Here is a 15541-nt window from a genome sequence, read left to right on the forward strand (position 1 = left end):
GAGTGTAAATGAGGATTGAGAAAGTTATTAAGAATACAAAACAAAAACTGAGCTTAAAAGCTGTTGATATTTAATAGGTTTGGTTTATACATTGTAACAGTAATATGTGCAACAAAACTTCATAGTTGGGCCCAAACTGGGCAACTTAAAGGATAGGTTTCTTTGTTTTCAAACATGAAATAATTGACAATCTACATCTTAAAGTACATGGAGATTACAGTACAATGTCTCTCATTAAGCCACTAGATTACATTGCAAGTTCTGCAGCCCAGTGTTACTATAATACACACAAGTGCATTTCCAAAGAGTCATGCCATGAGTGGTTCAGGTCATCCAAACAACAGAAATACTTCAAGCAAAGAGAGAAAAGTAGCCACACAAGGATTTTACAGCTAAACTAGCAACTCAAGGCAAAAGCAGAGTTAGTACAGGACGGCAGCAGAGGGCCCTCACAGAGAAGCTGAGGAAAACCTCACCATTAAAATCAACGACTGAACATTTCCATCTCCAGAAGACTTGAACCTTTTCAGGAAACAAATGACATTTAAATGACCCTTAAATGGACACTGCATATGTTCCCATTAAAATGTGAAATCCTGTGTGAAAGCGACTGGTAGTGGAACTGCTGGACAGGGATCGGCCACATGATGATGTGAGCATCAAAGTTTATTCCTGGACAGGAACCTCACAAGTATAGCTGACCAAGAACCAGCAAAAAACTGAACCTTCACGATATCCACCAGATTTGCAATCATTTGCCTTAAAATTCTGACTTTTTGTGTTACAAACATAAAACCAACATGCTAACATGATCTAATATTAGATCTGGATCAAAGTAGGCATGGGTTGGTATGACATTCTCTGGTATAATAACCTCAGTTCCACATTATCCACAAATCATTTCAAACATAAACATGATCTAACTCTCTTATGACCAAAACCAAATATGTAATTCTGTCTGGATGGTGATAAAGAGTTTAATCAGAAAAGCATCACTTATTCCTACTGCTGCTAAAACAATGTTTATTATTGCAGTTGAAATAATGTGATCTGTAATGTCAGGATTTTAACATATAGGACTTGAGCAAAAACAAACAGAGCTGATATTAACTGATTAATTAGTCAGGCTATCTGCTCAGGAAGCCATTCAATTTAGGTGCTTGTCAAACATGCTCTTCACAACTTGACAGCTGTTAAAAAAGTGTTACCTGAACAAGAATGAGAGGTGGCACTCTATCACATTATGGTTGTTTGTGCATTTCAAGACCAGAAAATTTTTTAAACAGCCACATTTGTGTTTATTCTAGGAAAAAATGGGTTTTCAGCCAACTGATGGTCAGTGTGCAGCAACATGTGGGGAAGGCGTAGTTCTACGTTACTCTATGCCCCATTGAGGTGGAGATAACTTTAATCACTTTGGCTCTTTCTCCGACATCTCATTAAGCAGAAAATGAATCTGTGGGAACACTACTGGTGGAAAACTATGGTGTTTTATTATGACGTTGGAATATCTGATACTTGTCCCCATCCCATGCCTAGTATTAAAAGGAAACTGGAATATGAAATATGGGATTTATCTACAATGACTGGATGAGAGGTCAAAGATCAGGCCAACAAAAGGAGCTTGTAGTTGTATGTCTCACATTAAAGCTCAGGATCACATGATCTGAAACTCTGAATTATTGTGACGGAGTTTCAGAAACAGGAATAATGCTGTAACGTTAATAGTAAAATCAAGGGCATTCTAGATTTCTGGTTTTTTTTGCAGGATTCAAAATCCCAAACAGGCTTGATTAAAAGCAACCTTTACCTTTTCAATGTTTTCTGGAGGGAAAGGTACATCGGAAGGGTTGTGGAGATGCCTTTAACAGACGTTGGAAGTGCAGAAGAGCACCAAGATCCAATTACGAGTCTAAAGCTGTGGAAAGTTTTCCAAGGAACGTCAACCTGACTAATACCCTGAAGTGTCCACAGAAGCAATGCAGAGCAACAGTAAATGAACCCTACCAGACAAATAAGGAGAGTGCCTGCTTTACCAGATTCTTCTGCCAAAGAGCAGGACTACAGTTCAACACGTCATGGACTGCCCGCTGTCTGAGTCACCTCCATAGGTGCTGTTCAAACACGGGTTTATCTGGAGCTGAACACTGTCCACTCTTGCCTGGTTCTCAGTATACAATGGAGCAGTTTTAGTGCAATGCTTGGATGTTTTCCTGCAGTCTGCTGACAGAGAGAAACTACTGTTTATCAGCAGGCTCCAACAGTTCTCCGAGTGACATCCTAATGTTGACCCTGTCGATGCCGAGCAAAGTCCTGGCCCATGGCTTCAGCGTTGCAGCTGTGAACATCAGTAAGCATCATAACACGTCAAAAACCCAACACCACAGGAGGTGTTTGCATCACGGTGTGAGTAGGACAGCACACATGATGCACAGTGAGGGGCAGGGGAAGATGTGGGGCGTTGGATACAGAGTGTGGTCAGTCAAAACTGGAAACCTACAACAAAATTTACACAACACAGCGAGTCATTTCCTGCTGCGCAGCCGTTTGGATTGTCGTGGAAGGTCTGAGCTCTTTCTGCTGCGCTTCAGCGATAAACCGTTCTCCGCCTCCGGTTCTCCCTGTGGGGCCACAGCCACGCTGCCGCTTACCAACAAAGAACCAGATGTGCTGGCGACGGCAGAAGACATGGCGGGCGCAGTGGAGGCGGAGGAGACTGCTGTGGAGGATCTCGATTCTCCCATAGCAGTGGCACTACTGTCCATGAGTTCCCGGAGCTTGTGCTCCAGCTCGGCGAGGCGGGCGTTCTGCTCACCAATCACTTGGCTCTGCTCCAGCAGCTTCTGCTCCTGGTCCTGCAGCTGCTTCTGCTGCTCCAACTGCTTAACCCGGATCTCCTGCATCTCTCGCCGCAGTACTGTCATCGATGCCCCGTTCACCTTCACCTGCTGCTGCACCTTGGTCATCTCAGAGCGAGAGGGGGTGTTCTTAGCCAGCAGGGACATGGTGGTCAAGGAGGTAGACGGCCCAGCCACTGAGGGAACAGGACAGCCAATCAGAATCTGAATTTCACAAACAACAAACCATTCTGAAAAAAAAAAAAGCTCCAGGAGCAGAAGAACCATTTCAGGTTAATTAAAATCAGTGAATGATTTGTGCTGTGGCACATAAGATCCATACCCAACAACAGTTTAGATGTAATGAAACAAATGTATAAAGTATTCACATCCTCAACCTTCCACCCTTTTTCCTCATGTTACAAATCAGAAATTTCAATAAATGTTATTTTGATTTTATTTTTTTATAATCTGTGAAGTAGGCATTTCAAGATGTTATATAAATTTTAAATCTGAAAAGTTTATGCGTCTTTGTGTTAATTCCTGCTCAATCAATACTTTGTGGAAACACCATTGGCTGCAGCTCAAGTTTAGTCGAATTGGATGGAGAGCGTCTGTGAACATTAGTGTTGCCCAGATTCACATACAGATTAAGGGCTGGACTTTGACTAGGCCACTTGTCACATGAACATGTTTTGATCTAAACTATCCTACTGTATCTCTGGCTGTATGTTTATGGTGGTTCTCCGCATGAAGGTCAACCTCCACCCCAATGTCAAGTCTTCTGCAGCCTCCAAAAGGTTTCCATCCAGGATTATCCTGGATTTAGCTCTATCCATCACCCCTCAACTCTGACCAGCGTCCCCCTACTGAGGAAAAGCATCCCACAGAATGAATCTGCCACCACCATGTTTCACAGTGGAGACCATGTGTTCATAGTAATGTTCAGCAGACCACACATCGTAGATGTCTGTAGATAAGCCAGAAATAGAGCACATTCTTCCACATGTTTGCCGTGTCCCCTACAGGGGTTGTGACTTTATAACTATGCAAGTGCAGCTTTAGGAAGACGCTATGCTTTTCCAACAACTAAAAGAAAACAATCCTCTTCTCCAGCAGCTTCTAGGTGGTTAGTAGCTAATGCTAAGTAAGTAAACATTAAGCTGGATGTTTGAGCTCTTCTGAAAGGTCTGGCCTTTCTGCTAAACTTATTACCACTTTATCAGATTTATTGGACTCACAGCCACGGCATCAGTTCATTTTGGCAGGACAGACAAACTTAAAGCGTGGATTTATGCCTCTATTTTCTAGCGTCTGCACATGAAACCTTACATTGTATGTAGGAAGTGATCTGTACTTCAAAAAGTGTTCTTTACAGCTAATTAAACCCCTTACAATATCCCCTCTGCTTGTTAAAACACACTGAATGCTGGATGTGTGTTCAGGCTAAAATTCATCCCTGACAGATATGTTATACAGATATTCTGAGTTTGTTGAAGAGAGAATAACAAAAACTATTACAACTACTTATACTACTATTACTACTAATAATGTTAATACTTATGCTGAAGTTAAACTGAAAAAAACTCACCGAATATTTTTACATTCATCACCCACTTTCATCCTACTTTTTTGTCTTTCGTCCATAAAATCCAGATTTGTAGTGTAAACAAGTAATATTTGACTGATTTCTCCATCTCAGCTATGGATCTCTGCAGCTCCTCCAGAGTTACCATGGTCCTCTTGGCTGCTTCTCTGATTAATGCTCTCCTTGCCCAGCATGTCAGTATAGGTGGGCCTCCATGTCTTAGTAGGTCTGCAGTTGTTCCATCTTCTCTCCATGTTCAGGTGATGAACAGAGCCCTGTGAGACATTCAATGCTTGGGATGTTGTTGAAAAGCTAACCCTGCTTTAAACGTTCTCCCTGACCTGTCTGCTGTGTTCCTTGGTCTCCATGATGCTGGTTGTTCTCTAAAGAACCTCTGAGGCCAGAAACAGAACCACTGCAGTTAGACTCTGATCCAGTTTCTCACAGCTGGACTCTGGTTACTGATTAGGTGACTTCTGAAGGCAACTGGTTAGACTTGATTTTATCTAGGAATTATAAAGTAAAAGGAGGTTGGATGCTTATAAACAAATTTATTATATATTGAATTATAAAACCTTCATATGAATGTGTTGCATTGCGTTGGTCTGTCACAGTTAAGGGGGTATAGTACCAAAGTCCTGTATGGGCAGACTGACACTACATCTTATGTATAAGTGGCACTTTAAACCAGACAGGCTTCCATGTTGCAGAGAAGCATCTTGTACCTTCTGGCACCTTCAATAAATGCCCAAAGATGGCATAGGTGTTGCTTCTTAATGGTGACTTTTTTCAAACCAGTTTTGGTTTTAGTTTAATGGATCATGAGTAACCAAAAGAAAATGACCTGGTGCAGAACCAATGAGACGTCCAGACAGATCAGTTCCTGGCAGCTTCTTCTTCAGGATAGGGACAATCTTTTCATCAAAGTATTCCATAGCCATGGAGGAGATGTCCCTCAATTCCTGAAGAACTTCATGAGCTCGCTGGGGAGCTCGGGTGGAGTTCACATAGCGCAGCACGCGGTAAATTTCATCTATCACCTGAAAACACACCAAATCAACAGCGAAATAAATATCTTATCATCTTAGCAGGACAGTGTGTCATTAAAAGGTCAGATTAGAAGATTTCTATAATACGTACTGAATCCCTTAAACACAGTAGATCAAACACCCCTGCAGTGGTTCTGTGTTTTGTAGCCCTTTGAATATTGTTCTAAATGACAGGGAAATAAAATCATGGGGAAAATGTCTCCTGTTAGGATTTTAGTTGACCCTAAACTGTGTTGGGAACAAGAAGGCTAAGGCTGCTTTCACACTGGATGCGTTTCGTTTGTTTAAAAAAAAAAAACAAAAAAAAACTGGTTCGTTTCCTCCTTAAAAAAAGGTCAGGCTAAAAGTGAAAACAGCAATCGGACCAAAAGAACCATACTGACACCGCTTGAAGGAGGTGGTCTAGGTATGTTTCCAAACGAACTCCTGAGCGGTTCGTTTATGGCGTGAATGTGATCTGACACAGTTACCAGGAGTTCACTGCAAGCTGCAACATTGGTCAGATTCGTGTTAAATGTATGCGAGAGCTGTTAGTATCCAGGACAGCCATGTAACGGAGTTTTAAATCTCAGTGGGTTAAGGTGGTAATAATAGTGGTAATAACACAAGCTTCAGCCAAACAGCTTCCTGTAACCATGTTGCATTATGGGATGTGATAGAGTAAACAACAAAGGCGGCGTCTTTTTCTTAAAGCATTAAGGCTCATGAAACTTTCAAGACCTGTTACCATTTTGTTATCTTTTTCAGATCATTTTGCCCGAAATAGTACCAAGAAACGCATTAACATGATTATATTCTAAATGTTTTCTATTAGCTCAACACAGCATGTGCTTTCTGCATTCACAGCTGGTTCTCCCGCCCTGCACACATCGGACCAATAAACAGACTGAACGTTCCCACCTGGTTTGTTTCGCCTTGAGTTTTTTTCTGAGTGAAAAGAAACCGAACCACTGGACAACTAACAAGCTAAATCAACTGATTCGGATCAAAATAAACAAACTACAGGTGTGAAAACGCCTTAAAAAAAAGGTCAGATAGGAGGTCCTCCACCTGTGCCCTGAGATCCAGCAACAGAAGTGTTTCTGTGTGCTGGCCGGGTTCTGCAGCAAGCACAGGCCAGAGGGCTGGACAATAAATGCCTTAATGAAGCATGTTGAGCCTCAGGTTTTCAGTGTCACAAAGGTGGCTTTTATTTTAAACTGCCTGCATCGCCATGGTAACCGACACTCACCACGGTAACCGACACTCACCACAACATGCTCCAGAGCAGTTTTCATTCAGAGGTTTTAAGGAAACTACATCACTGATTCACTGCTGAGGCCCCAAAGACAAAACTCAGACTGAAAGTACGTTTAGGACAGAGAGCAGGATGGAGGAGGTTAAAACTAGTGCGGCAGCCATGGCTGTGACGGTCTAGCAAATATTTAAACTCAGCTGAATACCTACAAAAATTATTTAAAAACTATGCACTGGGTTGGTTTGTACATATCTGTGAAGTTTCATTTAGATATCCAGTAGTGGAAAGCTATTTTGAAAAATAAGGGCAGCTATGAACTAAGACTGAAACGATTCCTCGAATAAAATTCCTTGAGGCAAATTATCTGCCCCGAGGCTTCGTTAAATTATGTTTTACCATTCAGCGCAATGTGTCCCATCCGGATAGGTATTAGTGTTGCGCAGTTCTCTCACTTCCACCAATGACCTGTTGACCAGGGCAGACGCATGGACATTAAGGGATATTAGCAGCTATGGAGGAAGAAGTCAAGGGGAAAGAAGTGCCGCCAAAAAAAAAAGAGACTGAAAGCGTCAAAAGTGTGGGATCACTTTAAAAAGAATAGAAAGCGCAGTGCGTGAACTGCGAAATGGATTTGGCATATCATATCAACGCGTTGATATATGTTGCAACCCTCAGCAGGAAACATCCACTGCATACATCGAGCTCCCACAGGTGATGTTTATTTTCCCTTTGCAGTCTGTGATCGTTATGCAGCATCTGGCATGTTATGCATGTACAAGGAAATACATTTTGGCTGACATTCGGTACTCGCTGATTAAGAAGAGTAATGACATTATTTGTAGTGGCTACCAAGCAAGTAGAAAAGAACACGAAGCACTACTGCTAGTGTCTGACATGACATGTCTGACAAAGAACAGCAAAAGATGAACGGCTTGAGCTAAAACCCGTTTATTTGTTGATGTGCTTCAGCCTTCATTTATGAGCTACTTAGTGTGAACAATGCTAGTTCAAAAATTGTTTTAGTCATTAGTATGGTTTTCCTTTTTTATGACTGGCACCAATCTTCTGCTTTGGAAGCTGTCATTCGCCTTTAGTTTCTAAAAGTATTTGTTTACAGCTCACAGTCAAAATAACATTTTTTCAAACACTGGACCAACATAATAATAACAATATAGTCGTTATTGAAACATGAATAAATGTTTGCTATTTACTATAACTCAACAAAACTCAGTTCTTTGTAGCCAAATTTCTAAACTCAAACCTATTTACCCAATTGCTAACATTAGAAATCTGTAAAAACAATATGCAAGATTTAGATTATTTTAGTGCTAAAATGTTTGTATTTAATGCAACTTGGAACCTCCCATATATACATAAAAAACAAGTAATTGAAGCGTAAAATGCATTAATCACTTATTTACTTTTACAGCAGTAGGGTCATCAGCAGGGGTCAACAACCCCTTAACAAAATTAAGTAAATGTACATGTTTTTTCATACTTCAAACTTGAGACTCAAACTGTAGTGTCATATCTGTAAAAGGCAGTCAGTGCTCACTAATATGCATCACTTTAATTTGCCATTTAATTTTTAAGTTAATGTGAAATGTTTTATTTCTCATCTGTTTTTGCACTTTAGAAAAAAAGAACTAGATTTTTTTTCAGATTTCAGACTTAAAACTAAAGGTGATGTTTGAATCTTATTGCATTTTAAAGCAATAAAATGTTATTTTAAACCAACTGAAATTTTTACTTGCATTTTCACTTTCATATATTTCTACTATCTTAAGTTGCTACAGCAAAACAGAATTTTTATTTGATTACTCAATTTTTCGTCACAATAATCGATAGAATACTCGATTACTAAAATACTAATTTACAACAGCCCTACTATAAACTTGTTTAACTGTTTAATGTTTTATGTAGGTTGCATGTACCTTCTTGAAGAGGCTCAACCTACAAAACACGGGATAAAAATACTTTAAAAAAAGGATACAAAGTGATTTAGTGTTCATCCAAACAACAACAGTTGTGTGCAAACAGGAAATGTCTCTGGTATTTAACACACAAAGGTGGGAGTCATGCGATCTCATGCAGCCACATGACTACAGGGAGTTGTAGATTTTACCAGAGAAAGTTGTTCGAGTAGCTTCTCTATGAGACAGTGTAGCAACAGACATGCTTGTCTACAACCCTGTAAACTCATCTACAGGCGGAGACCTTTAATGGTCATCTTCCACTATTAGGTCAACTAGCATCTTAATGGACCTCCTCGGTATCAACTAAAAAGCTTAGGAGGTGTGTTTGTGTCTGTGTGTGTGTGTGTGTGTGTGTGAACACTTTAACACAGAGTGTGTGCCTGTTGCTGAGCTAACCTTTCCAGGGATGAAGCAGCACAGGTTGGAGTCGACATACTTCATGAAGGTCATGTTGAGCAGAGAAAGGCGCGTCTCCACAGCAGCCAGGATGTCTGCATGACGGGCCAGCGAATGGTTTCTCCTCTCCGACTCCCGCCTGAACACACGATGAGAGCAGAACATCTCAACTTGAGTTTTTTTCCAAATGTTTTAAAGGGAACCACACAAGATATATATTTTCAAGAGTAACAAGTACCCTTTCTATGGTAAACATTCAGCAGAGCCTTAGTAAGCCCCGGTTTGTTCAGGCTTGTTAAGTTCAGGACCAACTGCACCATTTTTTTTTCTGATTTCACCCAAACAGGAAAAGCCTGCTTCACTTTGCAGTAGTGGTGGTCAGTCTGCAGGGAGAGTTGGCCTAAAAATCGGTTCGTGTGAAAGGGGAACCGCCTGACCCAACCCCAGTGGCAGTCAAACAAACATGTTTGAAAATTTAGGATAAAAATAGGGTCATTTCAGCTGTGACCCCCAGTCTTTCAGTACCGAACCAAAAATCTGCTGAAACCAGCCTGGTTGTGGGAACTCCAAGTCTTTTCAGAAGCTGTGCGGGCTGTGTAAGTGGTGTAGTGTATTCCCAGCTTTAGTCTGGAGGAGTGAAGGTGAACAGTTGAGCTTGGAGGTGATGCCAGCTCAAAATGGCCTGCTGAACAAATCTGGAGTTATGTGTGGACTGTCTCTCAGTCTAGTACCGTCAGGTTAAGAATCCGAATTTTACTTTAAGACCTTTTTTATAAGAAAATGAGCAACAATACATAAAAATCTTGGGGCAAAATAAAATTTGTGTTTGATAGATTTTGTTTGTTCAAACAAAGCTTTGTGGCAATTTTTATGCATTTTTGGGCTGGGCAGGAGTGCGAGTATGTTGATATTCTCTGACTATACAACATTTGGCGGAGGCAGTGTGGTGGTGTGGGCTGGCACGTCTCTTACTGTAAACACAAGGCTTGTCATTAATGGAGTCAATTTTAAAGCAGATGCATCAAGATTAGCTTCTTGAACCTGTGCCAATTCCTGTGGACATGATGTCTCAGATGTCCTCAATCAGATTCAGGTCTGGGGAATAGGCGGGCTAGTCCATAGCTTCAATGTCTTCATCTTGCAGGAACTGCTGACACACTCCAGCCACATGAGGTCTAGCATTGTCCTGCATTAGGAGGAACCCAGGGCCAACCGCACCAGCATATGGTCTCACAAGGGGTCTGAGGGTCTCATCTCGGTACCTAATGGCAGTCAGGCTACCTCTGGTGAGCACATGGAGGGCCATGCAGCCCTCCAAAGAAATGCCACCAAACACCTTTACTGACCCACTGCCAAACCGGTTATGCTGAAGGATGTTGCAGGCAGCAGGTCAACCTCCACCCCAATGTCAAGTCTTCTGCAGCCTCCAAAAGGTTTCCATCCAGGATTATCCTGGATTTAGCTCTATCCATCACCCCTCAACTCTGACCAGCGTCCCCCTACTGAGGAAAAGCATCCCACAGAATGAATCTGCCACCACCATGTTTCACAGTGGAGACCATGTGTTCATAGTAATGTTCAGCAGACCACACATCGTAGATGTCTGTAGATAAGCCAGAAATAGAGCACATTCTTCCACATGTTTGCCGTGTCCCCTACAGGGGTTGTGACTTTATAACTATGCAAGTGCAGCTTTAGGAAGATGCTATTCTTTTCCAACAACTAAAAGAAAACAATCCTCTTCTCCAGCAGCTTCTAGGTGGTTAGTAGCTAATGCTAAGTAAGTAAACATTAAGCTGGATGTTTGAGCTCTTCTGAAAGGTCTGGCCTTTCTGCTTAACTTATTACCACTTTATCAGATTTATTGGACTCACAGCCACGGCATCAGTTCATTTTGGCAGGACAGACAAACTTAAAGCGTGGATTTATGCCTCTATTTTCTAGCATCTGCACATGAAACCTTACATTGTATGTAGGAAGTGATCTGAACTTCAAAAAGTGTTCTTTACAGCTAATTAAACACCTTACAATATCCCCTCTGCTTGTTAAAACACACTGAATGCTGGATGTGTGTTCAGGCTAAAATTCATCCCTGACAGATATGTTATACAGATATTCTGAGTTTGTTGAAGAGAGAATAACAAAAACTATTACAACTACTTATACTACCATTACTGCTAATAATGTTAATACTTATGCTGAAGTTAAACTGAAAAAAACTCACCGAATATTTTTACATTCATCACCCACTTTCATCCTACTTTTTTGTCTTTCGTCCATAAAATCCAGATTTGTAGTGTAAACAAGTAATATTTGACTGATTTCTCCATCTCAGCTATGGATCTCTGCAGCTCCTCCAGAGTTACCATGGTCCTCTTGGCTGCTTCTCTGATTAATGCTCTCCTTGCCCAGCATGTCAGTATAGGTGGGCCTCCATGTCTTAGTAGGTCTGCAGTTGTTCCATCTTCTCTCCATGTTCAGGTGATGAACAGAGCCCTGTGAGACATTCAATGCTTGGGATGTTGTTGAAAAGCTAACCCTGCTTTAAACGTTCTCCCTGACCTGTCTGCTGTGTTCCTTGGTCTCCATGATGCTGGTTGTTCTCTAAAGAACCTCTGAGGCCAGAAACAGAACCACTGCAGTTAGACTCTGATCCAGTTTCTCCACGGTGTCTCCAGACTCTGTCACGTCTGTCACATGTGCTCAGTGTGAACCTGCTTTCATCTGTGAAGAGCACAGGGCGCCAGTGGCGAATTTGCCCATCCTGGTGTTCTCTGGCAAATGCCAAGCATCCTGCACGTTGTTGGGATGTGAGCACAACCCCCATTTGTGGATGTCAGGCCCTCGTACCATCGTCATGGAGTCGGTTTCTAACCGTTTGTGCAGACACATGTACATTTGTAGCCTTAAAACATTGAACTATAGACCATTTACATGTTCATGCATGGGAAACCTGCAACATCTTCACAAGCTCACTAAAATATATCAGAGATACGGCAAATCTGGTCACTGAAGGCCCAAAGAAAAATACTGTAAAATGTTTGGACACTTTTCTTTCAGAAACTGTCCCAGTGGGAGTGTGTTGGGGGTGTTTGTGGCAGTGTGGCACCAACCTGGGCAGCTGAGCTTTGACTTGTCTCTGGCAGAGGCTGTGGTACCTCTCCACCTTCAGGAAGCCCTGATTCAGGACACGCTGGCAAATCATGTCCATGCGCTTACAAACCTGAAGACAGACAGACAGATTAGACACTAGATGTGAACATCTACATGATGCAGATTGAGTTTAATACTATTCTCCAGTCAACTCCTGGAGGAAACAGCTGTCAGCAGTTCAGTTCCACGGAGGACATTTCCCAGAAAACAAAGGACAATGTCAAAGCTATTTACATAAGAACCAGCACATGGACTTTCTGCAGAAAGACGGTGTTTCTGCTGGTTCCACAAGAGAGGAGCCTGATGGCTATAAGATCTACCTCCAAGCAGAAAGAGGAGGTTCAGATGACAGGTCTTTAACCAGATAGAAGAGGAGCTCTAATATAGTTCACTTAAACTCACTGTTTGTGTTTTCACAACTGAACAAAAAGTGATTGTGGCTGCTATATAGATAGTTCCTCATTCTGTACGTTCAGGCCTGTGGCAGCATCTGAAGCTTTTGGCTCAAATACATTGCTTTTTTTCTTTTTGGGTGTTGTCTCCCCACCTACTGCAGCAACATCCCGAGAGTGAATGCAGCTAGATAATCTATGGGTCAGAACCCCAGTTTGTGCTGATGGAGTACCTTCCTGCTGCCCTTCAACCTGACAGAGTGAAGTAATCACAATCATGTCCAAATGTTTTGGCACTATCACAAAAACTGCTTGATACTTCCACATTCTTTCGTTTTCTATTAAACATGTTGTTACATATGTTTCAAAAGGCTTTTATCAGCATATTTGTCAAGTTCATGCAAAGACCCAACATTTCCACAGGTGATTCTTCTTCTGTAAGTCTATCTGATGTGTTGAATATGAGCTTCTGGACCAAATACTGACTGAATATGAGGCATTCTTGTCTTCTTGGTTCTTGGAGTTGATCTCTGTTTGATGGCTTCTGTTTCTCCACAGTTTTTGAGAACAGACCACAGGTCCTCAAAAGTGGTCAAGTTTTGACTGTGTTCTTACTTTTCACATGTAGTATAGTTTCCAACATGCTGGAAACCCACAGATCAACACCACGCTGTTTCTAGATTGCTGGAAGAAGTAGCTCTTGGAGCACATTTTCATCCAACTCTTCATCCGTGGAAGTTCTCTTGAAAGGATTTGAGAGGAGGTCCACTCCCTGGGAGGAGAGGCAAGCCTACACGTGTCAGGTTGTTTCACTCTTGTCACTGCACAGGAATCATGATAGGTCTACCCTTTCTTGTCTGGATAAAGGATATTCCAGATCACCCAAACAATCAGAAGCAGGACTCAATGAAGAAAATAAAATGTTCTGCCGCCAATCCTTGTACTTCCTGCAGAATTCCAGTCTATCCTTTAGGGTAGGTATGGCGCTGTTGGTGTAGGGGTTAAGCTTGTGACCATGTGCAGAGGCTATGGTCCTCAATGCGGCAGTCCCAGGTTCGAGTCCCAGACCTGGCAACCTTTGCCAAATGTCTCCCCCTCTCTTTGCTCTCTTTCCTGTCTACCTACTGCTGAAAAATAAAAAATAAAGTCCTCTAATGCCACAAAAACAATTTTTTAAAAATACAATAAAATCATTTCCACCTGCTGCTGATGCTAAGCAAGCTCTGGACTGGTGGCAACATACCTCTTTGTGAGGAACTGGACAGTATTGGACATCCTGAAGTCTTCTTCACAGCAACTGCACCTCTCATCTTGAGGTTCTCTCAGATACAATGTTAAAGCAGGGCTTTTCTGCATGTGAGGCCATTTTGATGCAAAGTGATGATGGCTTTTTTTGGAAGTAACACAAGGCAATGACTGCAGGCACATCAGATCCTCCTTTTACATGGCTGATCATTAGTCTGAGTGATTTCAGCTAGACTCCTTCACAGCTTCACCTGTGCTGAGAATTTGACTTTAATTTTGTGAAGTTAGCTGATCATTTGGCCATGAACTAATATGCATCTAATCACTGTGGACTAATCTACAAACACCGCGAGCTTTAATGAAAACTCTGATCCAACTGTTTGCTAAAGAAACAGTTGGATCTGGATGAAATGTCACTATGTCAGCAGTTCGCTGAGCAGTAAACATACATCCTTTGTTGGGTAAATTATATTATTTGTTTCCACCAACAGGCTTTGCTTCCTTCTTTTTTCTGTAAACATGACTAAATCTTGTGGTCAGTTTAACACAATTAAAAAGTGGAACACCTCCACCCGAGTTAGCCAAAATCAAGAGCTGTGGCAGAAACACTGGTGAATCTAATAACCTCCTAGTCAACACAATCAACCGCCATCTGAAGGAAAACCATGGAAGCTGACCAATGAATGAGATGGAAATCAACCACCTGCCTGACCCTGCAAACAGATGAAAATCCCAGTTAGAGCCGATCCGCTTCAATCTAATAACTCCTGCAGTCAGAGCTGCAGACTCCTCAAGCAGAACCTCTCAGAAACCCACCAAGGCTGTGACGGGCTCCAGCATCTGCATTATGCCGTCCAGAACCACGCAGAGCCCCGCAGCGCTCGGTTCATACCCCACCTGTAGGACCGGCCAGCATGACATCTGAGGTGCCCCAGCCTGCCCAGGCTAGCGTTAGCTCTGCAGCCATCCAGCTTCCCTGTTGTGTTCTGCTTACCGAACGCAGCATGCTGATCTCATCGTAGGACAGGAAGTTGAGGATGGTATCGATGGCCACAATGGGCAGTCCCAGCAGTGGGTTGTTCTGGTGCGGCTGCTCCTGCGGGGACGTGGAGTGTCTCAGTGACACCGCGTCCGTGTCCAATGATCCAACACATCCATCAACTCTCTCCACGACGGCCGCCATCTTCTTCAGCTACTGAGGAGGCGGAAGTGACGTCTCCGAGGTAAACGCATGCCATTTCCGAGTAATGTAGCGGTCGTTCCATAAATATAACTAATTACAAAAATTACATATAGACACACAAGTGTCCTCATTTCGCTTCACAAAGCTCGGTTCTAACCAGAGAGGCCTCCGCGGGACCAGCATCTGCGTTGTAGGAGCAAGATTTTGTAGTTTTGAGCAGCTCTGCAGCTATTGCTGTTTGTGAATGTTAATATTACCGGAGAATGACGTCACACTCATCTTAACCATATATCAAATAGATAGGTTTGAAGGCCTCCTTGCCATCACCCTAATCGTTACCTCCCTCCACAGATTCTCTATCAGATGGAGGTCAGAACTTTAGCTGGGCTGCTCCAAAACAAATATATTATTGAGTCAGAAGAAAGGTGTTCAAATTAAAAGATCACTTTAGACCTAAATCTGTCTGGGCTATGGGGTAACTCTGG

The 15541-nt window shown here is 42.2% G+C and overlaps 1 protein-coding gene across 1 annotated transcript; it reads right to left on the reverse strand.

Annotated features, from left to right (window-relative positions):
• Window positions 1-48: 48 nt before the first annotated feature.
• Window positions 49-15109, reverse strand: fbxo28 (F-box protein 28). Its single transcript, XM_047352122.1, has 5 exons — window positions 14868-15109; window positions 12197-12306; window positions 9084-9222; window positions 5270-5465; window positions 49-3034 (listed from the first exon to the last, which is right to left on the reverse strand). Exons 1-5 carry the CDS (start codon window positions 15054-15056, stop codon window positions 2526-2528), a joined length of 1143 nt encoding a protein of 380 aa, XP_047208078.1. The 5' UTR covers window positions 15057-15109; the 3' UTR covers window positions 49-2525.
• Window positions 15110-15541: the final 432 nt, after the last annotated feature.

Source organism: Girardinichthys multiradiatus, chromosome 22 (assembly GCF_021462225.1).
Source record: "Girardinichthys multiradiatus isolate DD_20200921_A chromosome 22, DD_fGirMul_XY1, whole genome shotgun sequence".
Classification (NCBI taxonomy): Eukaryota; Metazoa; Chordata; class Actinopteri; order Cyprinodontiformes; family Goodeidae; genus Girardinichthys; species Girardinichthys multiradiatus.